Here is a 23,868-nt window from a genome sequence, read left to right on the forward strand (position 1 = left end):
TCACTTTTCAGCTGAGTGCATTCTATTCTTGTCTCCCCCTAAGCTTGAGTCAAAATCTTCAAAGAAATCTGTGCAGCAGTCCCAATATTCTTGAGAGAACTGTAAAATATAGAGCACAAATGACTGCTTTGTTGATTTCACTGCCGGGCATGCTGATCAGTGTCATTTTGTCTCGTAGGAATTCACTGTCCATTCGTTTACATCCAGATTGGATTTTCTTTGTGGCAGGGTCATTGTTCTTGTTCTACTTGCCTTGGGAATGGTCACTGTGACAGGGCTATGAGTGAGGCTCTTAGCAGAAGTGATTATGCAGATAATAAAAACAGGAACTGAATTTTGGTAGTATAGTGAAGTTCAGGATGCAAAATAAAGGAAGCTGTCTTCTGAAACAGATAAACAACTTTCACAAAGCATAGTGGTAAGTTAGGGCTCTTTTACTCTGGTATTTCTTAATTAGGTGAAATGGAACTAAGGTTAGCAACAATTCTTTTTATGGTTATCCCACAAGCTATGCTTCTGATTTTAATTTTTTCATTTAGAAGTCACCATAAATTGAGAAATGATATGATGAAATTAAAGTTACCCAATAATGGAACATTTTAAAAGATTGTATTTTCAAAGGTCAAATACCATTCCAAAATAAACTAAATTTTCTGAATTCAGTATAGTACTGAGGAATGGAGCAAGGGCAAGATTCTTTCACAACTCTGCACATCAGTTTTGCTGCTTATCTATTTTACCTGCTTTTATCTCTTACCTGTTGAGTAGTGGCCAATGCCAAAGCTGCATAGGCACTTCTCCCTGCCTCCATCTATGAAGAGAAATCAAACATCTGGAGTTGTCTGACATCTGATGGAGGAGGAGGGGGTCGTACTTGGCCTTACTCGTCTGATTCATCACAAAATCACTCAGCTTTCGAGGGCTATTTGTGTTCCTGGAAAATGAGACTAGAGTGAACAGAATTCCTTGTGCCTCACAAAAGTCGAGAACACTGCAAAACTCATTTATTTTATAGTGGATACACTTTCTGTATTAGAAGCCAAATAGTGCCGAGCTGCACTTTCGTGTGCCATGTTCAGCAGGTGCAAATTGCGTAAGTGGCCCGCTGAAGTTCAGTAAGGAATGAGCTGACTCTAAAAATACTGCTGGATTAGAATGGAGTGTGCATGGGTGTCGTGGTTTAGGAATGGTATTCTCCAATTTAGTCTTCCCACTGAAACCACTCCAAACCAGGCACCGCTTGCTAATTCCCCTCTCCCTCCCTGCGACGGGCGAGAGAAGAGAATTGGAGGCACAGAAGGTAAACCTGCGTGTCCCAGCCATGCCCCCTTGTGGCTACTGCTGAAATTAAGCCTGTCTTGGCCGGAATCAGGACAGTGGGATGTTTTTGCTAGTTGTGAGCCAGTCATGGAAGCAGGAAGCGGCTGCAGAATTTCTAAACTGATATTGCCCAGTGCCGCTATAAAGCAACAATTACGTCCATGCATATACTTTTAAATACTCTTTATGTATAAGAGTAATCGGTAAAATGCATGGGAAGGAAATAGTGTCTAGCAAGAATCTGAGCTACTTCTTTCACTGAAGTTACACTCAAGTTTTTACTGACCTATGTGTCTGTAGAGCTTTATCAATTTTTCTTAACAGAAACTAAGCCTTGCTCCCTTTTATAGCTTTGTGTCAAGATTTGCAGCAGGACCCATCAGTGTCCTTCTCGCTGTCCTTTGGTGATCTTTTTCTTCCTTGTTGAAAGGGTTTTGTTGACCCAACAGCCACGGTACTGATCTGTGTAATCCTGAGTTTCCTCAAATAACCTTTCATTAATCTGCAGATAATGAACGACTCTTGCTACACCACTAACCTTCAAAACTGAAGCTGAAGCATCCCTACCTCTTATCTCTTGATCTTGTTTTTACTCACCAACTATCTCGGACATTATTCCACTCTTTTTTATGCTCTTTTAGTCTTCTTCCTTATAGATCCATGAGCTACAGTAATCTTTAAGTAGATGTTTTAATATAATTACATGTGAAAAGCATGCTACTTTTAGCTAAAAATGAGTTCCCTGAAGTATAAATGACTTCTTAAAAAGAACACTATGCCAATATGCCAAACTGAAACCAACATGAATAATTATACACATTATTTGCATACTGTTAACACAGGACTAATGAGCAGAAAATGTGCAATACATCCGGTACTGCTTATAAATCAGGAGCCTACATAGTAAGAATGGTTATAACTCACGTAACTGCAGGTTTTTGTTCTAGTCCCTTTGATCCCATCCTTCCCCCACACACACACACACCCCCAGCAGTTAAATATATGATGGTCTCTGGCTGGTTGGGGTCAAAGGAGAAAGAAAAACACTGTCTGTGCTCCTCTTTCTGCAAAGAGCAGGGAGTGTGTCCCCAGAGTTTTGTTTATTACTTGATGCAGTATGCCGTGTTAATTTTTCTTCCATGTAAGCATTTATACAAACCTTAATTTGGTCATGCCCTTATAGATTAAGCACGTTCTGGAGCAGCATGTGATTAATTGGAATCCTATTTTCCAGTTATTTTTCACTTTATATGGAAGTTTTAACCTTTTGCTTTTTCCACCAGTTTGCAATTCATATGAAATGTTTGAAAAAATACACAATTTTTCATTAAATGCAGGAAAAATTCTACCTACATGCTACTGTTTCCCATAATATGGTATGGCAGCTTTATGCATGATTTCACTGCACTGGACCAAATCACTGGAAGAACTGAGGAAATGACATTCACTTTTTGAGCATTTTTAGGGTAGTTCCAAGTGTGTCCAAGAACTGCAGATGACAGAGAATATGAAATTTTTGCTCTTTACCTCTTACCCCTAGACACCTTTGAAAAACTGCATTGTGAAATTAATTTAACTGGATTGCATTCTGTAAACTCCTGCAGGATAATGTTTCCTGCATATTTTTCTATCTTTGTCCTGCATGGCCTTACGTGTTCATTGATGGGGACATAATGTGGATTAAAAAGGGCTGGTTTCAAATAAGACTGTGCTTCTGCAGTAACTCTTTGGCCTGTTTCAAGCGTGGAGCACCCAAGTTTGTTTTGGAGCGATGGCTTGTGAAGGCTTTCTGAAGCAACTAATCCTATTACCAAGTTCATTTGACTGCTCCGGCTACTTACAGCCCATGTTAGAAGGGACAGGAGGGGCACTGCTTTATAACCATCAGATGCACCAGTGTCTTTACAGAGGATGCCATTCAGATCACCTCCAGTGTTGTTTTTATGCACAGTGGAGAGGATTGTAGCTGTCTACCAAGACTTGGAGGCAGAGAGGACACTGTGATTCCTTGGAGTTCTGGAGTGGTGGGATAGCCTGTGGTGCCAGATTTGGAGCAGCAGGTGTTGAGAAGCTGGCCCTGATGCTGTCAGTTGTGGCAGCAGACCCTCCGTGCTGCTGCTGTCCAGAGTGTCCAGGACGACAGAGGCTGACCAGCAGAGGTTGCTTGTAGCTGACCTGTCCTTGAAAGCAGCAGCTGCTGCAAGTAATGCGATTTTAGGGAATTTTTCAACTCATTCAGCATTTGTTCACATCTCATCCAAGCTAGGAAAGGAGGTTACGAGAGTGCTAAAGGCAGGATGGATATGCTGCCCTAACTCTGCTCACTGGCAGTGCATCCTCATGGCATGTGGGGCATGCAGGGGTCAGTGGCCTGCAGGGAGCCCAGGCACCCAGGAATCAGCCTCCTCCACTACAGGTTCTGCCAGTGATGTGGTACTAATGTGTTCACAGAATCAATTAGGTTGTAAAAGACCTCTGAGATTGAGTCCAACCTATGACTGAACACCACCACATCAACTAGGCCATGGCATTAAGTGCCATGTCCAGTCTTTCCTTAAATGCCTCCAGGGACAGTGACTCCACCATCTCCTTGGGCAGACCCTTCCAGTATCTAATCACCATTTCTGTGAAGAAATTCTTCCTAATGTCCAATCGCAACTTCTCCTGGCACAGCTTAAGACCATGTCCTCTTATCCTGTCACTGGTTCCTGGGAGAAGAGGCAAACCCACCTGGCTCCAGCCTCCTGGTCAGGAAGATGCACAGAGGGATAAGGTCTCCCCTAAGCCTCCTCTGCTCCAGGATGAACAACCACAGCTCCCTCATCCCTTCCTCGTAAGACTTGTGCTCCAGACTCTCCACCAGCATTGCTGCCCTTCTCCAGACTTACTCCAGCACCTCCCTGTCGTTCCTGAACCAAGTGGCCTAGAACTGAACACAGTAATTGAGGTGTGGCCTCACCAGCGCTCAGCACAGGGAGAGTCTGCACTCTTTGATACTCTCTGCACTATTCCAGATACAGGCCAGGATGCCACTGGCCTTCCTGGGCACACACTGGCCCATGTTCAGCCGGTGCTGACCAGCACCCCCAGGTCCCTTTCCCCTAGGCAGCTTTCCAGTCACTGCCCCCAGCCCGTAGCACTGTCTGGGGTTGTTGTGATCACAGAGTAGGACCCGGCACTTGTTCTTGTTGAACGTCATGCCACCGGTCTCAGCCCATTGATCGGTCGGTCCAGGTCCTCCAGAGCCTTCCTCCCCTCCGGCAAATCCACACTCCGTCCCGGCTTGGTGTCGCCGGAGAATCTGCTAATGGCAGGCTCAGTGACCTCAGTCGTGTGTCGGGGCTCTTGACAAGTTCGTGCAAAACAGATGCGGCTCTTGCACTTTAAACCACGGAAGCACCAACCCCCTTCCCCCGCCTTCCCCGCTCCGCTCCCGGGCCCGGCCCGGCCCTCGGCGTTGCCAGGGCAGCAGGGACGGGGCGCGGCAGGTGAAGCGGCGCCGAGCCCGGGGCAGGGCCGGCGGAGGCGGTGGGTGATGGGCGATGGGTGGCTGGGTGAGCTCCCGGCAGCTTCCCAGGGTCGTGCCGGGCCCCCCGTGCCCCCTCCCGCCGCTCGGGCTGGGGCGCTGCGGCACCCGCGGAACGGCCTGTCCGGCCTGCGGGCGCTGCTTGGCGGCCTTGGCTCTGTGCTCTGAACACCTGGCGCTGGATTTGGCTGCGTGACGAGGGAAAAATAGAAAATAAGAGCTAACAGGAGGTGCAGAGAAGAGCAACAGGGCTGGTGAAGGGACTGGAGCACAAGTCCTATGGGGAGAGGCTGAGGGAGCTGGGGTTGTTTAGCCTGGAGAAGAGGAGGCTCAGAGGTGACCTCATCACTGTCTAGAACTACCTGAAGGGAAGTTCTGGCCAGGTGGGGGCTGGTCTCTTCTCCCAGGCACTCAGCAATAGGACAAGGGGCCGCGGGCTTAAGCTCTGCCGGGGGAAATTTAAGTTGGATATCAAAAAATTCTTTCCAGAGAGAATAATCAGGCATTGGAATGGCCTGCCCAGAGAAGTGGTGAATTCACCATTCCTGGAAGTTTTTAAACTGAGATTAGACATGGCACTGAGTGCCATGATCTAGGAAATGGACTGGGTCCTTTTACCAAGGGTTGGACTTGATGATCTCGGAGGTCTTTTCCAACCAAATCGATTCTATGATTCTATGAAAGAGATGAGCTGTGTTCAGTGAGAGTCACCCCTGAGGGAGTGCTGATGGCAAAGTGGTGCAGAGGGTGCCTGACCCGGCTGTGCTTTGCTTTGCTCATTTTCATTGTCTGTACGTACAGGGTGTGCCCTCTGAACATCAGGAAACCCTTTTTACTGTCAGGGTGACCAAGCACTGGCACAGGTTGCCGGAGGGGGGGGGGGGGGGGGTGAAGTCTCCATCCTTCAAGGTGTTCAAACCCACCTGGGTATGGTTCTGGCAGCCTGTTTGTAGGTGACCCAGCTGGATGGGGGGTCAGAGCAGATGCCTTCTGAGAGGTCCCTGCTACCCTCCGCCCTTCTGGAGGACTCTGTGATTAATGCCTTGCTGTAGAAAAGCAGCTCATGCACTGCTGCTTTTTTTTTCCCTGTTTTTTTTTATATTTATTTTTCTACTGCTTCCCAAGGGCACATGCACTCACAGCTGTATTCCTTCCTCAGGGTTTTTCTGTTATCCTGAAATAGTCAACCTGTTGCCTTCAGCTTCAGTTCCTTGGTTAGAGCTGTTTTTGAATCATTACTGAACATGCGTGACCAATATGGTAATTAAATGTACTCTCTGAAGTCTGTCCCTGATGCAAATTTGCTGCGTTGGAGTGGTGAAGATGCTGTACTCTGTCTGCTTTTCTCCAGAAATAAAGTTCTAAGTATGGTTTGATCCTCAAAGGAGCCTTGAGTCACAGCAGTCCCATTTCCTCCATCACTGACTTTTAATTGTTTTTTCCAATCCAGGAAAATTTACATGATGGGGGAGAAAGCCACCTGCCAGGTGCTCTTATTTTTATCTTAAAAATTAAAATAATCTAAAGGGATAGAGGATGCTGTTATGTTGATTCCTTTCTTGATGCTGTTGGTTTCACTGCTCCTCTCTGCAAATAACCAATGTGTTTTCAGTTCTTGTTGCCGAAACAACTTAAATAGGGCATAGTTTGTCCTTGAAATGATGAGGAGAGTACACAGATTTCCCACCAAGTGCACCCCATTTGAATGGGAGAAGTACCATACAATAACCTACCTCTTTTGGATCCTGGAAGACAGAATTCCTTGCAACAAATGGGTTGCATCCTGAATGAGACAAATACAGCTCTTGAGCTGTATGAGCAAAGTGCAATGTGTGGTTGCAGCACACGTGAATGTTTTGTTCATCACTGTAATTTTTTTGTGTAAAGCCTGCCAGGAGGACAAATTAGTAACTTTTTGCTATGACATTTTTTGAATACAAAAACACAGGAAAAACTTGGTCACCTGCATACTCTGACTCCTGTATAAAAATGAAAATATTCTCCTGGGTATGCAGTAGTGAGTTGTCAGCATTGCTGTCTTTTGCCTTGGTATGTGTGGTGTGACTTGTCTGGACTGCCTGTTTTACAAATTTGTATTGTGGTAGGTTTGAGGAGAAAAACCAGTTTAAAACTACTGAAAAGATACCTGTTAAAGTAGTAGTTCTTCTCACCCAGAGCTGTGCTTGGTGTCTAAGCTCCAGTGTTTTACTTGGTGTTGCCACCAGGTTAGAGTTTTTTAGAGATGTGCAGTGCTCATCTGACAGACTCAGACCTTTCTGAGTCTCTCACTTCTTCAGCAGCCCCAACTGTCAGGTAGGATTGGAGGAGTTTGGGGACAAGCAGCACTGTTTGCCCACATGTGCACACAGTTTTTCACTCACATTCTGTGTCTGTGAACTGCTGTTTTATTTCTTTCAGGTCCTTGTGATTGAACACGAACTGACCATGCCTCTTCCAGAACCCATGTTTTGTGCTCAGCAGATCAAAATCCCCCCAGAGCTACCTGACATTCTGAAGCAATTTACTAAAGCTGCTATTAGGACTCAGCCTCGTGATGTTTTGCAGTGGGCAGCTGCGTAAGTGTCATGTGCACTTAAAAATGGAGAGCTGTACATGGGGATCCACAAAATCTCACTGCTCCTGTTTATTGTACAGTGGAGCTGGCTTTGAATATTAAATCAACATGTATATTGCATACACACTTCTGTGTACGAATGTAGCATGTAATCTTTTTAAAATTTTCTTTTCCATTTCCTTGACATTTAAGAATGTCTTACTTGCAAAATAGTTTGATTTCCATACAGAGAAATGCATCTTAATTTCTTTTTTGTTACTAGTTTTTCTGTCTTGAAGACCAATGCTTTTTGGGTTTGTTTGGTTTTTTCCTCCTGTGTGAGATTTAACTCTTGGTGTTTAAAGGAAATGGAAACTTAGAAAATAACTTTCTAATTCTTAAGCTTAATTAGGTTTGTTCTTTTTCTTTCTGGAAAAAGTGCCTGAAAAGTTGTAACTTTTAAGTGATAATCCATGTAATGAATCTCTCACTAAAATGTTGATTTAAGATGTTTAAATGTTTTTTTCTTTAACTTCTAATTTTTTACTTTTACCTCATTTGCTTACTATAATTTTTTCCTGTCCTACAGTTTTTGTGGGGAAGCTCTTGAAAGGTTTCTATGTAATGTTCTTAGTTGGGGAAATTGGAAAATGTCTATACTGTGTACATGAGGGAGGGGAGGCTGTTAATAAAGCCAAGCTGGACTCTGGCTTGTCTGTAAAAGAGAAAATAATTTGAAGCTGAATTGCTACAGCTGTAGTGTTGGAGAAAGGCATTGGGACCATCTTAAAATGGCACAGCATTTCTTAGGAACGTGATGGAGATGGGGTGTGGCGTACCTGTGGGTGATGGAAGCGCAGTGAGCTTGCCCCAGCTGTCAGAAGCAGGAGTCACCAGGTAGCTGGAGCTTGCTGGGACGTGGGGCTGGTGAGAGCAGGGGCAATGTGACACTGCCATGGCTGTGCCACTGGCCAGACCCCGACCTCTGCCTTAAGAGGAGCTCCCGTAGATGGGTAGGTGGCTGCTGCTGATCACACACCCCTCTGGTGAGCAGAGCAAGATCTGTGCCTGGGAGTCACACAAAGACAGGAAACTGAACTTAAGCCAGCAGTGTGCCCAGGTGGCCAAGAAGGCCAATGGGATCCTGTCCTGTATCAAGAATAGTGTGGCCAGCAGGATGAGGGAAGTGATCCTTCCCCTGTAGTCAGCACTGGTGAGGCCACACCTTGAGTATTGTGTTCAGTTCTGGGCCCCTCAATTCAGGAAAGATATTGAGGTGCTGGAGCAGGTCCAGAGAAGAGCAACAAGGCTGGTGAAGGGACTGGAGCACAAGTTCTATGAGGAAAGTCTGAGGGACCTGGGGTTGTTTAGCCTGGAGAAGAGGAGGCTCAGAGGAGACCTTATCACTCTCTACAACTCCCTGAAAGGATGTTGGAGGCAGGTGGGGATTGGTCTCTTCTCTCAGGCAACCAACAGTAGGACAAGAGGGCATGGGCTTAAGCTCTGCCAGGGGAGGTTTAGGTTGGATATGAGGAAGAAGGTCTTTACAGAGAGAGTAATCAGGCATTGGAATGGCCTGCCCAGGGAGGTGGTGGATTCTCCAACTCTGGAGGTTTTTAAGATGAAACTGGATGTGGCACTCAGGGCCCTGATCTAGCAATCAAAGTGGGGTTGGATTAAGGGTTGGACTTGATGATCTCAGAGGTCTCTTCCAACCCAACTGATTCTGTGATTCTATGAAAGCAGAGCAAGGCTGTGGTTTCACATGTGCTGCTGGTGTTGTAGTGCTTGTCCTTGTGAATAATCAGATGGGGAAATTAATCTGGCTGAAAAGCAGCCCAGGTGTTGTAATCTACATACATACAGTGTATGTATTTCTGTACAGTCACACTCATGTAGTTCTGCAGTGCTGCATGCTGTGCATTTTGGCAAGTATTTGCACAGCATGGGATAGCCTGGTGGGTGACCAGGGCAGATGAGGCAGCATGAGTGGAGAAACTCTTAACATTAGACCTATCATTACCTGAATGAAATCTGAGTTTTCCATGCAGAGTTCAGAATTGCTGGCCAATTATGGCAGGGGTGGTTGCACTTAAGGCTGTGGCAGCCTTATAATCAAAAGGATGTGCCTCTAATGCCCATTCTGCTCTACTCTTAAATTTTATTTTGGACAGAAATAGCAGAAATGTTGATGAGATCAGCATGAATAGGCAGATGTGCATTTTGGGTAGTGTTTGAGGGGAATGTTTAACAGATAAGCCCTCAGGTTCTCATCAGTCAAGTGGGAAAATCCTGCATTTGGTTTGGAAGCACACTGTGATGTTAAGAAATCACTCTTTGCCTTTGCCAGAAAGAACAATAAATCGTGCACAAAATAAGTTAAATACCTTAAGAATTATTGGGATATCATAAAAAATCCAAAGATTGTGGTTTCTGCTACAACAAAAGGTGGCGTCTGGCCATGGGGAGATGAGAATTGTTCATGCAGGCAGCTTCCCGAGTGCTGCTGCTCCTGTGCAGGAGCTTGTGGGTCCTTTCAATGAACTGTAAGAGCATTTACTTCCATGCAGTTTGTAATAGCCTTTGGCATTGAGATGTGTTGCTCTTCCCATTCACTTAGGTATTTTTCAGCCTTGTCAAAGGGTGAGCCCCTTCCTGTGAAGGAGAGGGTGGAAATGCCTTCTGCAACAGTGGAAACAGATGGTGGTTTAACTCCTGGACTCCTCAAAGTCTTGCATAAAAAGGTAGAAACTGGCCTTTATGAAATGCACAATACTATTGAGGAATGCTGATGTGTTGGAGATGGTTGGGGAGACCGACTGTCAAGTATTTGATGAATTTTGGGGAAGCTCTGTGTTCTTTGATTCATTCTGGTTTTCAAAGTTCTTATTGTGGTACCATGATTTTGTTTAAAGCTTTCTCCCAAAGGCATGGTGACTGTTGCAGAACTAAAGGAAAAATGGAAGCACTTGTGTTTGCCAGAGGAACAGCTGGAAGCTATCCTGCAACTGGACAATTTTGGTGCAGAGGTGGAATGGATGAAAATTCTGGCACTTGGGTGCAGTATGCTTGGTGAGGTATGTTCACAACAGGAGCCCTTGGATCCAAACACAAATGGTTGTCTGTGATCATATATAAGGTCATAGAACAACTAATGCAAAGGGATTTGGGGAATGGTGATTGCTTTTGCAGCACCTGGCAAAGTGGCTTGCATGTTTACTTCCCCATCAGATTTTGGTCAGGGGAACTTAAACAGAAAGATGGCGAAGTCCTCAGTGGACTGGGATGGCAGTAGAAGAGCAAGCACATCTGTAGGGAACTCGACCATGAGAGAGGGGGTCATGGAGGAATGATGCTGACAGCATCAGTGTAAATGTCCAGCATCAGTATAAATGTCCATGGAAGAGAACTGGAGGGAGAAATTAAAGCACCAATTTTTGATTGATTGTGTAGTCAATTAAATTTTCGCAGCAGCAGTTAATGTTACTAAATCTACATTTAAGTCTTTTAATGTCAGTAATAAAATCTCAGCAGAACATTTCAACAGAATGAAAGCACTAAGCTGATGTTATTATAAACTATAATACTTGTAGTGATTTCTACAGAAGGGAAGAAGTGGTACTAAAAAGAACATACATACAAAATAATATTTTGAGAATGTTATAATATCTGGAAACCCTGAATGTTGACCTGGCCTGGAGATGCAATTGTGTGTGTATATCTTTATTTATTTGTTTGTTTGTTTCAACGGTGTATTTCTTCATTCCAGTCTCCCTCCCCACATGATCTTTTAGTTTGTGCTCCTTTATTCTGGTATTTTTTACTCCTGTCTCTAGAACTTCATTATTGTTTTCATCCTTGGACCTGTACTGGAGGTTAACTTTGGGCTTTAAAGATAGGTAATGATGATAACACCTTCATCTCATTTACTCTCACTTTTAGTGACTAACAGTGTGGATTTGGTCACAGTATGCAAAGGATGTTCATGGCTCTGATATTTCTCTCGTTTTTTGGCTGAACCCCCTGCAGTCCTTACTGAGTTCAATGAAACATGCCTGTGAAATCTTGACAAGTGAGCCAGAAGGTGGAGCAGCTCCGATTCCCTTTGAAACATTCTCATTCCTCTATTCATATTTGGCCAGTATTGATGGAGAGGTACCAGAGGACGAAGCTGAAGCATTCCTCCACAAAATTAAAGAAGAAGCGTAAGTAGGAATCCGTGCTTGGAATTCTAATGTGTTTTATCACCTCTGGGTTTTCCATAAACCTTTAATTTCAGGTGAATAGCCTGTCTTCAGACAGACATGGTGTAGCCATGATGACAGGAATAAGGGTTGACTAAGATTAAATCAAATGTGTACATAGTTATTTTTTGTCAGCTTCCTCATTTGAACTGTTAAAAGATAAAATGTTATTTATCCATCTTTCTCTGAAATATTGAAATCACTTTCTGGTGGTATAATTTTCCCTGCAGGATGCAATTATACACAGGCATATATCATCTGTATATTACTGTTTCTGGAACCAGCCGCATCTTATGGGCTGCTGTTTTGCTTTAACATAGGTCATAAACCAGAGAGACTGGCAGTTCTCTCATTTTATCCATAGTCACACATAGGTCACACAAAGTGCACTTTAACCAAATTAAAAAGGTCCATAAACAGGCTTGCCCTCCAAGTTCTGCCTACGTAGCATGTTTGTGTACAGACACTTACTCTTCCTACTATCTGTCTGGAATTGGTCTTTCTGTGTGTGGTGGGCTGACCCTGGCTGGGTGCCAGGTGCCCTTCAAAGCTTGTCTGTCACTCTCCTCCTCAGCTGGACAGAGAAGAGAAAATGTATGAAAGGCTCATGGGCTGAGATAAGGTCAGGAAGAGACCACTCACCAGTTATTGTCACAGGCAAAACAGACTCGACTTGGGGAAATAAATTTAATCTATTACTGATCACATCAGAGTAGAATCATGAGAAATAATCAATCTTAAAATGCCTTCCCCCAGCCCCTCGCTTCTTCCTCCTCAAATTCACTCCCTGTTTTCTTCTCCTCCCACCACCTCAGCAGCACAGGGGGGATGGGGAATGGGAGCTGTGGTCAGTTCATCACACTGATGAACTGCTCCCTCCTCCTGAGGGGGAGGACTCCTCACACACCTCCCCTGCTCTAGTGTGGGGTCCTCCTGTGGGAGGCAGTCCTCCAGGAACTTCTCCAACTTGAATCCTTCCTGTGAGTTGTAGTTCTTCATGAACTGCTCCGGCATGGGTCCCTTCCATGGAGTGCAGTCCCTCAGGAACAGGCTGCTCCAGTGTGGGTCCCCCATGGGGTCACAAGTCTGGCCAGCAAACCTGCTCCAACATGGCTCTTCTCTCCACAGCAGCAGATCCTGCCTGGAGGCCACTCCAGTGCGAGCTTCCCATGGAGTCACAGTCTCCCTTGGGCATCCCCCTGCTCTGACATGGGGCCCTCCCTGGGCTGCAGATGGATCTCTGCTCCCCTATGGGCCTCCATGGGCTGCAGGGGCACAGCTCCCTCACCATGGGCTGCAGGGGAATCTCTGCTCTGGCACCTGGAGCACTTCCTTCTCCTCCTTCCTCACTGGCCTTTGTGTCTGCAGGGCTGTTGCTCTCAAATATTCCCACTCCTCTCTTTTCCAACTGCAGTTGCAGGTTTTTTCCTCCCATTCTTAAACATGTGACCCCAGAGTTGCTACCACCACTGCTGGTAAGCTCAGCATTGGCCAGCGGCGGGTCCATCTTGGAGCTGGCAGGAATTGGCTCTGTCAAACTGGGAAAAGCTTCTGTCAGAAGCTCACAGAAGCCACCAGTGTAGTCTCTGTCCCAGCCCCCTCTAAAACCCCCCATGCCATGCAACCCAATACACTTAAGATTGCTGTGAGCTCCAAGTACATGGAAGCTCCAAAACACAAACATACAAATAAATTGTTTCATCATTAGTTACCAGATTGACAATTCTATAACTACCTGAAGGGAAGTTCTAGCCAGGTGGGGGTTGGTCTCTTCTCCCAGGCACTCAGCAATAGGACAAGGGGGCACGGGCTCAAGCTCTGCCAGGGGAAATTTAAGTTAGATATCAGAAAAGAATTCTTTCCAGAGAGAGTCATCAGGCATTGGAATGGCCTGCCCAGAGAGGTGGTGGATTCACCATCCCTGGAGGTTTTTAAACTGAGATTGGACATGGCACTGAGTGCCATGATCTGGTAAAGGGACTGGAGTTGGACCAAGGGTTGGACTTGATCTCGGAGGTCTTTTCCAACCCAATCAATTCTATGATTCTTAGTAAGAACCACTTTTTAATCACACTTTTGCTTGCAATTCATATAACCCTAAAGTGTATCTTGTCCAACACACTAGGATTTACCATGTTAAGGTGCCATTCTAAAACATTTGATTTATTCCTTTCCAGTGACCAACAGAATGGCATGGTGCTGATCAGACACTTTTTGCCACCAACTTTCATATTTTATTGATCAACTCTACTCTTCAGCATGAGGTGAGAGGGAAAAAAAGGAATAAATAAGTTCAAGAAAATAATTCATGTTCAAAGTACTATAATTTGCACATTTCTTCTCTGGCATTTCCTTTTCTTTGTCCCACTCTTGAAATGACCCCTCAAGGGATGTTAACTGAATACATGGTTATGCTGTTCTCCTGCCTCTCAAATACTGATGCCCACACTTAGGGAGCAATCCCTTCACTTACCTACTTATATGGAGCAGAAATTATTTTGTTATGGACCTTTCTCCCCTATTTTGTAAGCAATTGTAAGAAGGTAAAACACAGAATGAAATTTAAAGACTGGACAGCTATAAATGGAGCATTTCTCATTATGCTTCCAGTAGCACTGACTTAGACTCATACAAATACAGCTGGTCTTTTGATTACCTTGCTTGCCTGAACATCCTGTTTAAACAAACTGTTTTACCATGCCCTGCTGAAAGAGAACTTAATGAGAACCCTGTGGCTGAGCTGGTAGACGAAATCAACCCAAGCACTGCAATGGGTCCATACTGTTTTCCCTCTAATTAGGACCCCTTCAGAATTTAGATCCATTTTTTCATTCTTAGATGAACTTGTCTAATTAAGGATGTGTTTTAAAATATGTCTTGTTCTCTGACAGGACAAGCTATTGCATTTGTCATGTAGGTGAGGAACACCTGACACAGGGTTGTTTGGCTTTGAGTTGAACTCCAGTAGCATATACAGATGCCTAAATCCATCAGAACTAGACAACATACTTAATGGCAGATAATTACACTTAACTGCAGAAATAACTGAGGTATGAAACAGGATACAGTAAAACTGGAGATTCCCTTTGACTGAGAAGGCCAAAAATAGGAGCACATGTGGTGCCATCTCCTGCCCCCTTGATCAAACAGAAAAGTGTTGTAGGAAATATGGATCTGCAAGCTTGTTCTTTTATAGCTGCTTATTTCCTTGAGGCAAGAAGCTTGGCTAATGGTGACTCACCTTGCTGAAGCAGAGTGTGTGACAAATTAACAGAAGTGCACACTCTTAATATGTATCTTGAGAGATGGATGCATGAATTAAGTCTGTTTTATCAACTTGTGTCACTACCACTTGTATGTTGGCCCACAGGATGGGAACTCCTCCTCGTTATTGCTAGAAGGAAAGGGATAGGGCCCTGGTGTTTGAATATGATACTTAGCAATATTTCAAATGTCTTTGGTGCCTCCGCACTAGTTTCTGTGGAGAGTTGTAGTCTCATCATCCTTGCCAGATAACATTGATCAGAAATTTCTGAGTAACTCTCATGTTATTGTCAGTTTACCACTACCTGCAGTTGATGTTTTAGCCTGTTGGAGAACTGTGACATATACCCTCTGGTACATGCTGTAATTACGCTTAAGTGCTGTCTGCCTAGAACAGTGCTCCCAGAAGTGACAATGTTAGGTAGGAGGGGAGCTCTCTTCATGCCTTTTCTGTTTGTAACTGATCCTGAACTCCAGGGATTAGCTGTGTTTGTATCCAGTACGGGCCAGCAAGGCCAATTAGTACAGGTTTTATTCTTCAAACTTATCAGAATAAACTCAAATATATGAAAAATCAATATAATTTATTAACAGATGCATGAATGTTACAGATTTACATGTTTTCTGCTATATGCTGCTTCCACTCTGATAAACCTTTTTGTATCCAAGCACAGCTGTGATGCAACACCAGTGTCACGTGCACAGCATTACTGTCCTTGGCACAATAACAGTAACAACAGTTCTTGTCCAAGTTGACAAACAAAATGATCAGGTTTCTACTTTCTTCTTTTGTGGCTGTGATACTTGTCTTCATCCCTGAAACAAAACCACAAACATTGTGTGAGCTGTTAGACTCAGATTCACAGCGTCTGAAGGGAAAAAAAAAGCAATTTGGAAAATGGAAAGTTCTCATTATAAGCAGTCATGTTCTCTTGTAATGAAGGAAAGTAAACTACTTTAAGACAGTTTATTTCCCATGCTGCTTTAATCAAAGCCTTGTCATGCAGTGCTAGAATGGCAGTTAGTTTAGGATGAATGGCATCACAGTGTCATGATGCCAGCTTTGATAGAAGTAATCATTGCCATCCAAGAACTTAGCTAACAGCATTTACCCATTCATGTCAGGGACAGTGCAGCATTTCTTCTGCACAACAACCCAAGTCTTTGCTTAAACATAGGTCCCTCACACCTATGGTCCTGCAGATGTAAATTTGTCCTTGTTGATGGTACTAGATGTGGCCTAGATTTGTTTTCTTTTGCTTAAAATTATGTCCAGAAGTACTGAAGAGCAACAGCGTTGTTTTGAAGCACCTATCACAGAGAAGCTAGTCAAATGACTGTATGTATATGCATATTAGTGAAACAATCCTACTTACTAAGTTGCAGTGCTAACTAGGGCAGAAATTAGCATTAGACACGAGAAAAACACTTTGCTGTCGATGAGGGACATACTGTCCATTTTACCATGTTGATAAAGGAGTAAAGCAGCCTCTGACAGTACTGTATTAGTCCTGCAACATGCTGTTGGAAGTGCCACCTTTCAGATGTGAGAGTAAATTCTCAAGTCTGGATCACAGTTTATGATCTCACAGCATGTTTCGTTTAGGATCGGTAGCCTCATGTGCTGACTTGTCATACTGCATATGAGGTTAACCTAGCTTGTTTACTGGACTAGATATTCTCATTCTCTGCATTAAATTCTCACAGACAATGGGTGAGCTTGCCTGACTCAGAAGCAGGAGTCAGCTGTCCCTGTTTATCCTCACCTCTCTCTTTTTCTCCGAGAGTCTCTGTCTTTGCCTCTTTCACGACTCCTCTTTCGTTTACTTGGACTCCTGCTGGTGTCTCTCCTGTGTCTGGTGCATTCAGTGTCCTTACTGCTTTCCCCAGACTGCCGTGAGTCCACTGAAGCTGACCGCCTGTCTTCCCTTCTGGAAAAAAGATTATTGATTTTAGTCAACAAAAATACTTTCAGAGTCGCTGTTGTTTTCAGTACCAGGAGTATAATGACCTACTAACGATGTAAGACAGAGGATGTATCTTTCATTAAGCCTCTCCATCTCTCTTGGAAATACACCACCTCCCACAAGAGGCACAAAGTCTCTGCACATGTGCACGTCTCACAACGCTATTTTAATTTAGGGATTTCTTACCAACTCTGCCCCTCTGCTCATAAAACAAGGCAGCAGAAAAGGTTCACTCTATTTTGCTTTAAATCCCTAACTCTTCAACTATCTGCCTTAAGCTGCTACCTACAGCTGGAGAACCCAGCAGGCCTGACCTCACAGAGTCACAGAACTGTTAGCGTTCAAAGGGACCTCTGCCAAGGCAGAGTCACCTAGCACAAGCTACACAGAGAAACTCCACAACTTCCCTGGGCAGCCTGTTCTACTGCTCTTGAGCACCCATTAACCTTCATTTTAATGCTGGAAACAGTGTCACCTTTTAGTTTGTTTCAAAAACATTCTCATCTCAAAGATCTGCTGAAGAGGCACAAATACACTATCACTAGATCATAATTCCATTTTTATTTCAGTGACAAATGTTTGGAAGACTGTGCAGTGTTGTTTGACACAGCAAGAAATGTGTATAGATAAAACACTCCCAGTTATCACAGCAGCACTTGCAGTGACAAGAACTGTAAAGGCTCCCTGTATTTAGTATGTTACGGAAACCTTTACTTTGAGGTATAACATATCTACCACAGCATTTCCTTTCATGTGGTAGGGAAAGGGAAGAAATTGTGTACTTTTATTTCCAAGTGGCCCTTTGCACCCAGCTGCCACATATATATACATTTGGCCAGGGAGCACTGTTCCCCAGCTCCACCAGAAACTACCTGTTCACCTGACTCAATTGCAACTTACCCACTTAACCCTGAAAGAAAAATACTAATTTTTCCCCATCCTCCATGCAGGCAGAGCTTCTCAAGCAAGACTTATTAGTACAGAATAAACTGTGCATGTCTCACACAAGGTTGGTACATGCTATAGAAGGTGATAAGATAAAATTACAGGCTTCAGTCTGCGCACATGCCCAAAGAATCTGTCAGCTGTGCCATACCTTCCTGAAGATTTCGACTTCCCTCCTTCACATATCTCTGCATTATCCAACCTGTTCTCCTCCTGCCACTGATTGCTGAGTTCTTCCATATGCACACCAATCACATCCCGAATCACCTGGAGATGAAGATATGTTAAAAACAGACATGTTGTGGTAGTGGCCTGAACTAGCAACTAGAAAGGAATCATCTCAAAATAAACCAAAAGCCCCTCCAAACCCTGTAGGTCAGATGTTTGAATGGAAAGTCTTATTTGCAGAAATATGTTTCACTATAAATGCAAATAGCACAATTTTATAATAGCCAACTAAATCTTGCTGGCATTTTCACATTCAAAACCTAGCAGTTAGAAATGCTCCTGTTATTTATGACTTGCTGCAACAAACCAAAACCCAAAAATACACCTCTATAATTTGCAACAATGATAAAGTAGAGTACAAGAAGTGGAGAGAGACACATTCTTTGCCTTTAAAAGAGTATATAATTGTTTATCCTGATATATAATAAGCTCTTTTGTGCAGAAAAGCCTTTATTTTCAGAGCTCACCTCAGTGTAAGACTTCTTCGTTATATGAACATTCTTAGCCCTGTATGACTGCCGCCGCCTTTTGTAATCTCGCATTTCAGCCAGAATTTCAAGATGGGACTTCGGGCCTTTCTGACTATCATCTAGCCAAAAATTGGAAGTAAAACAAATGGTTATTAGCAGGACATTAGCACCCGCAGGTATGCAGGTCTGGTACTTTCAGGAACGTTAAATATACTGTATTCTTAAGTTTCTCCAGTATTTAGTGACTATTGTGAATTTAGCACAGGCTCCCTCCCTCTCCCACCTTCTTGCTAGCTGTTTACATGACTAAAAAGCCACCATGGAAACATGTCATCTCAGTCTCCTATGATCCAAACCTATTGGGCTGGAAATTTGGTCAAACACCTACTAAATATGGGTCATATTTTCCAAGCCAGTATTACAGTAAGACTGCAGAGGCCAGACTGTGAAAAGCATTTACTCCTGTAGATGACAAGCACTGTCTCCTACCTCGTAGGCACAGCAGAGCCCACAAGCTGACACAGATGCTTATGCTGCACTTGGTACAGTTACAAACTGGCATGACTCAAAAGAGGGATGAGAGGGGTCTGTCCAATACACCCATTTGTATATCGCTCAAGAGCTCGCTCCCCTTGGACAACTGCCAACCTTTGCCATTCGGCTTTTACTCTTGTGATCTTTAATCTCATCATCTCTTACAGCAAATACTGTTCTGAGCTGCACAGTAAGATGGCAACATTAAGAAACTTGAAGTCAGTTGCAGCAAAGACAGAAGATCTATCCACTGAGGGACACATTACTTGTGCCAAGAGCAGAGCAATGCAGCTTTCCCAGAAGGAAAACATCCTAAAGGACATCAAACTCGTGTTTTCTGATGCCAGGTCTTTGCTGTGGCTTTTAAGAACAGGATGCTTTCCACAGGAAAAAGAGCACAGCCAATTTTGTTTGGCTTTCAACAAAACTCATCTAACTGGACAAACTGAAAGTTCTGAGCCAAAAATTTAACAACAGATTGTTCTTCAAACCTTGGGTGATTTTCGCTGCTAAATCCACAAAGAGATCACTGTCATTTTCCACTATTTGCGATCTAGACCTCTGTTTCTTTGTTTCCTCAACAACATAATCATAAAGAGCAAGGCGATCAGCTTGTGTCAGGTCACAGATGAAGCGCTTGTGATTTTGAGGAACTTCTACAGGCAGTAATGAGTAAGATCCTGGAGGGTGAACAGAGAGCTGTTGTCAGTAAACTTGCATAATTATACAGGAAAACACCAAGAAGCTCAACAAACAAACAATGCAGTAATCCCCCAGGCTGTTTTCATCCTTCTTCTAAATATCTGTAGGAAATTTCAACCTTCTTAATTTGAAAGGATAAAAATTGCTCAAAGGGGGAAAAAAAAAGGCCCAAATCCCTCCCGAGGCCCACACAAGCTGTTCTTGACTGCTTACACAGATACAGGAAGGAATCATACTAGATTAGATCAACATGACACTCTGTATTTGTCCCATCAATTTCACTCTTGGCAAGAGAGGCTGCAGCTCTAACTTGTGGGTTTATTTTACTCTAAAATGTTGTGTAAAGTACTAGCTGCAAAATACCTGTTCTGCCAATATGAAATGTTCTAGGAGACTAGATTAACTGGCCACTGTGCAAATCAGTCTCACTCACACTGCCACCTTCTCTACAGAGCTTCTGTAATAGACTGCCATGGGAATTTATAGCTAAAAGGCACTTTCAAAGTGCTCCACATCGGTTCAGATAACTAACTTTAAAGTTAGGGAAACACACACACTGCCTGCACATTCCTCTTTCCCTGAATGATGAACCCAGTACTCACTTTACCCATGCCATAGTTAAAACAGATATCCCTCCAAACAATTAAATCTATTCTCAATTTGTTGCAACAGCAGCAAAGTGACTTCCCTAAAGATACAGGATGTAATATTCTAGGATACTGCCTGCAAAAAAGCATTTTATTCAAAATCATTAACATTTCCAGCAACCATTGACCTGTTCTCCATAATTCTACCCCCCACAACACAACTTTCTCCCTGCAAGGCACAATCCCACACATCTAGAGGCAGAAGAGCCAACAGATAAAACAGGGTGTTTGAAGGAGCCTTCACAACAGCAAAGCTAGTGCTTCTCTAAGTGATTTAGCTCATCACAGAAGCTGGGCAATCTTTTACATCCTTCTTTCACTAAAGACACCAAAGAAGGGGGAGAGGAGCCACAGTAACTCTACAAACCAACCTAAAATACAAGATTTCATCATTACTATACTTGGACCCTAAACCACAACTGTTCTAATATGAGCAAATGATTTAAACACAAAACCTAGAAATCTGTTTTTAAAATGCACTGTTCTTATGGGATAGTGGAACTCCATAAAAATGTCCCAATAGTAACATGCTTGTGATTTTACAAGAATTTCATGACTTGTGATTAAGACCAGTTTTCCTGTTCTGCTACGCTAATATTCTAAACATAGTTAGAATTAAGAAAATAGAACAAAACAAAAAAACCCCAAACAAAAACAAAAGACAATCACTTCCTGTGATCCAGTTAGTCAAAAGAAGATTTACAATAAAAAATTATTTTCGTTTGTTTCTGTTGCCAAAGGCTTTAAATTGAACAACCAGTTCCAAGTCAGCAAATCTTGCAGTACATCAAGATGCCACAATTTAAAAACCACCCCCAGTGTTACCCTTGGAGAAAGGCAAGCTTGCAGGGAAAACTGGACAGTGAACGCTGGCATCTAGTGGCCTAACGGTGTATCTTTGCAATGAACCACTTCCTACAGGGTTTATCTGTTCTCTAGTTGGATGTGCTTGTGTCAAATTAATGAGCTACCATTTCCCTCCAGAAGAAATGCACCCAGTGTGCTCCAAATACAGTGCCCATTCCATGAAAGCTTCTTCCCAAGCCTGTTCGCTATACCAGGGAAACAAAGACAAGATAAAAAACTATGCCTGCGCAAGCACTACTGTATTTCACTGTCAGGAAAGTTGAACAAATGCAGTTTTCCTTCTGCACATACATGTTTAACAAACTAGGAGGCTACAGAGAGTAAATGCTGTATATTTTGAGTGTTGTAGTAATTTCTCAACCACCACATGCTGCAGCTCTACAGGTTCTACAGGTAGCCCTAGTTCTCTACTTTGCCTTTGTCTGAATTTTTGAAGACTCTCAGTCTTAAGCTGGTCCCCACGCTAGTCACAAAACCCAGCAAAAAATGAAACATAGAGGAGCTAATGAGCTTGGAGACGTGGCAAAGGACAACAACATATTTTCAGACATGTCAGCATAGTTCTTATACAACTTCTTAGAATAGTCTTGAAACAGTTCAACATAGTAATATGCATGTTGTTTGGGTTGTGATCTGAGGAGCAGCAGACAAGCCCACATGGCTCACATCTACCAGTTAATCCCTATACAAAACTATACATGAAGAACAAGGCTGGAGGGACCATTAGAAGAGGTTTGGGCCACAAAGAACAGAGGGAAATGCAGTCAGAAAGTAAAGGGTATGCAGTGGGATGGGAAGCAGAGGACTAGTCCTTTAAGAAGCTCCTGAATTTTGCAGTGTTGTTTTTCCAGTCCTGAACATAACTAGGTGTGAGCACAACAGACTCAAATTCTCTTACCTAGTTGCCCCAGATATAGAAAGTAGTTATGCTCCAAGATATACAAAGGAAGAAGGATTAAGAATTAATAAATTCTTCACAGCAGTTCACAGTGGAATGAAGGAAGCTGCAAGGAAGGAGGCAAGAGCAGCTCTCATTGTCTTAGTATCTGCTTTTTACTTACCTTCGCTGTAGCCTGTGCCTTCCTTCACACTTTGAGCTCTAGCCTGCTTAACAATGTGAAACTGTAGATCTTTATCTGCAGGCAGGGGAAAAAATATCAAAGAACTTTTACATCAAGTTCTTGAGTACTTGATCATATCAGTCTATTCCCCAACCACCACCATAAGACTTATGGTATGGTACAGAATATTGCAGTTTTATTGATGTATAAGGGAACATCTGAACTAAAAATACAATTTTAATGTATTCCGTATTTGAAATGAGGGAAGGGTGAGGGGGAAGAAAAGAAAAAGAAGAATTTCTGGGTTACAGGGATATGGAGTAGAAATACACAGTGACAGAAGTCTAAAAAGGGTAAATTAAAGCAAATAACAAATGATAATTTGAGAAAATAAACCTACTGACAGAAACACTCAGGGTTTTCAGGAAGCCTTGGAGAGTTTACGGCTAAGAAGGCAGTGGGATGTGCAGCCGTGGGGTGTCCTTAGCCCCGCACCCTGTGTGCCAGGCCAGCTCCCCGCTCAGCCCGACTGTGTGTGACACGCCCCCGCTGTCCTCACCCATCGCGACGGTGGGCACCTTCCCGTTCCCGTAGAAAAAGCTGGAGTCGTACATCTCTGCCTGCGGGACCAAAGCGCTCGGTCACGACCCGGGGCCGCCCGCGGCCGGGCAGGAGGCACCGCCGGGGCAGCAGCGCCGGCCCCGCGCCCTGTCCCGAGCGGAGCTCCCACCTCCTCCTCGGCGGAGTATCCCATCCTGCGGAGCCGGCAGGACGCCGCGTGCCTCTCCAGCGACGCCCGGGGCACGCGGTGATGGACGTCGTAGGGACACGGCACCCACTCCACCTGCCGACAGGACACGGGTCAGCCCCGCGGGGCCGGACCCGCCGCGTCGCCGCCTCACCGCGTCCCCACCGCCCCCGCCGCCTCACCGCATCCCCGCCGAGCCACACCGCGCTGCGCCCCAGCCGGCGCTCCGCCATGGCCGCGCCGGGCCCGCCCCGTGACGGCGGCGGGGGCGGTGCCACGTGTGCTGGGGCGGTGCCACGTGTGCTGGGGCGGTGCCACGTGTGCTGGGGCGCTCCCGGCACGGGGCGGCGCTGCGGATTCCGGGAGGGAAGACGGCAGGAGAGTCTGGAGGAGGCGAGGCGGGGCAACGAGCCCCTCAGGATTTGAGCAGTTGGTTTTGTTAGTGTCTGTTTTGGTTTGTAATTGTTATTTGGTAGCTGGAGAGTTACGATTAAGCAACTGCTTTTGTTTCCAGGAGAAAGGAAGGTAATGCCAGGATGGACGGGCTGTACAGGCGACAGCCACCAGTGCAGTGGGCAGGGCTGAGCAGGAAACTGCGGGAACGGCAGTGTCGGCAGTGGGCGAGCGCGGCTCATGGACCACCTGCTCCACACGGCCCCCGGGCTCCAGCGCAGGGAAAAGCTGCGCCCGCGGAGCGGCTGGCACAGGAAGCGAGGGATGCAGCCATCAAATAGCGGGCTGATGGGAATTAATAGAAAAGTGACGTCATTTGTAACCAATGAATGCTGATG

At 44.5% G+C, this 23,868-nt stretch overlaps 2 protein-coding genes across 6 annotated transcripts; one reads left to right on the forward strand and one right to left on the reverse strand.

The window, feature by feature from the left end:
• Positions 1-4,746: 4,746 nt before the first annotated feature.
• On the forward strand, positions 4,747-21,128 carry ROPN1L (rhophilin associated tail protein 1 like). 4 transcript variants are annotated; one of them, XM_071553692.1, is made up of 7 exons: positions 4,747-4,848; positions 7,265-7,422; positions 10,021-10,144; positions 10,316-10,477; positions 11,430-11,605; positions 13,822-13,908; positions 19,220-21,128. In XM_071553692.1, the coding sequence occupies exons 2-6, from the start codon at positions 7,292-7,294 to the stop codon at positions 13,883-13,885; spliced, it is 657 nt and encodes a 218-aa protein (XP_071409793.1). In that variant the 5' UTR covers positions 4,747-4,848; positions 7,265-7,291; the 3' UTR covers positions 13,886-13,908; positions 19,220-21,128. The 4 variants fall into 4 exon arrangements, with proteins under 4 accessions (XP_071409793.1, XP_071409794.1, XP_071409792.1 ...); XM_071553693.1 differs by lacking the exon at positions 19,220-21,128 and adding an exon at positions 17,826-19,213; XM_071553691.1 differs by lacking the exon at positions 19,220-21,128 and having other exon boundaries at positions 13,822-15,378.
• On the reverse strand, positions 15,478-23,336 carry SNRNP48 (small nuclear ribonucleoprotein U11/U12 subunit 48). Of its 2 annotated transcripts, none has more exons than XM_071553690.1 (9): positions 23,260-23,336; positions 23,060-23,173; positions 22,889-22,949; positions 22,330-22,404; positions 19,544-19,732; positions 18,516-18,637; positions 17,972-18,087; positions 16,675-16,836; positions 15,478-15,724 (listed from the first exon to the last, which is right to left on the reverse strand). In XM_071553690.1, the coding sequence occupies exons 1-9, from the start codon at positions 23,308-23,310 to the stop codon at positions 15,685-15,687; spliced, it is 930 nt and encodes a 309-aa protein (XP_071409791.1). In that variant the 5' UTR covers positions 23,311-23,336; the 3' UTR covers positions 15,478-15,684. The 2 variants fall into 2 exon arrangements, with proteins under 2 accessions (XP_071409791.1, XP_071409790.1); XM_071553689.1 differs by having other exon boundaries at positions 16,675-16,839.
• Positions 23,337-23,868: the final 532 nt, after the last annotated feature.

This window comes from Pithys albifrons, chromosome 4 (assembly GCF_047495875.1).
Source record: "Pithys albifrons albifrons isolate INPA30051 chromosome 4, PitAlb_v1, whole genome shotgun sequence".
NCBI lineage: Eukaryota > Metazoa > Chordata > Aves > Passeriformes > Thamnophilidae > Pithys > Pithys albifrons.

Bases quoted from the DNA above. Each gene is read 5' to 3' on its own strand.
- ROPN1L (XM_071553692.1), top strand. From the start codon at position 7,292: ATGCCTCTTCCAGAACCCATGTTTTGTGCTCAGCAGATCAAAATCCCC. The intron at 7,423-10,020 runs GTAAGTGTCATG...CCATTCACTTAG, and splicing joins GTTTTGCAGTGGGCAGCTGC to GTATTTTTCAGCCTTGTCAA. The intron at 11,606-13,821 runs GTAAGTAGGAAT...ATTCCTTTCCAG, and splicing joins CACAAAATTAAAGAAGAAGC to TGACCAACAGAATGGCATGG.
- SNRNP48 (XM_071553689.1), bottom strand. From the start codon at position 23,310: ATGGCGGAGCGCCGGCTGGGGCGCAGCGCGGTGTGGCTCGGCGGGGAT. The intron at 22,950-23,059 runs GTGGGAGCTCCG...TTGGTCCCGCAG, and splicing joins GATACTCCGCCGAGGAGGAG to GCAGAGATGTACGACTCCAG. The intron at 18,088-18,515 runs GTGAGCTCTGAA...CTTCATCTCCAG, and splicing joins CGAAGAAGTCTTACACTGAG to GTGATTCGGGATGTGATTGG.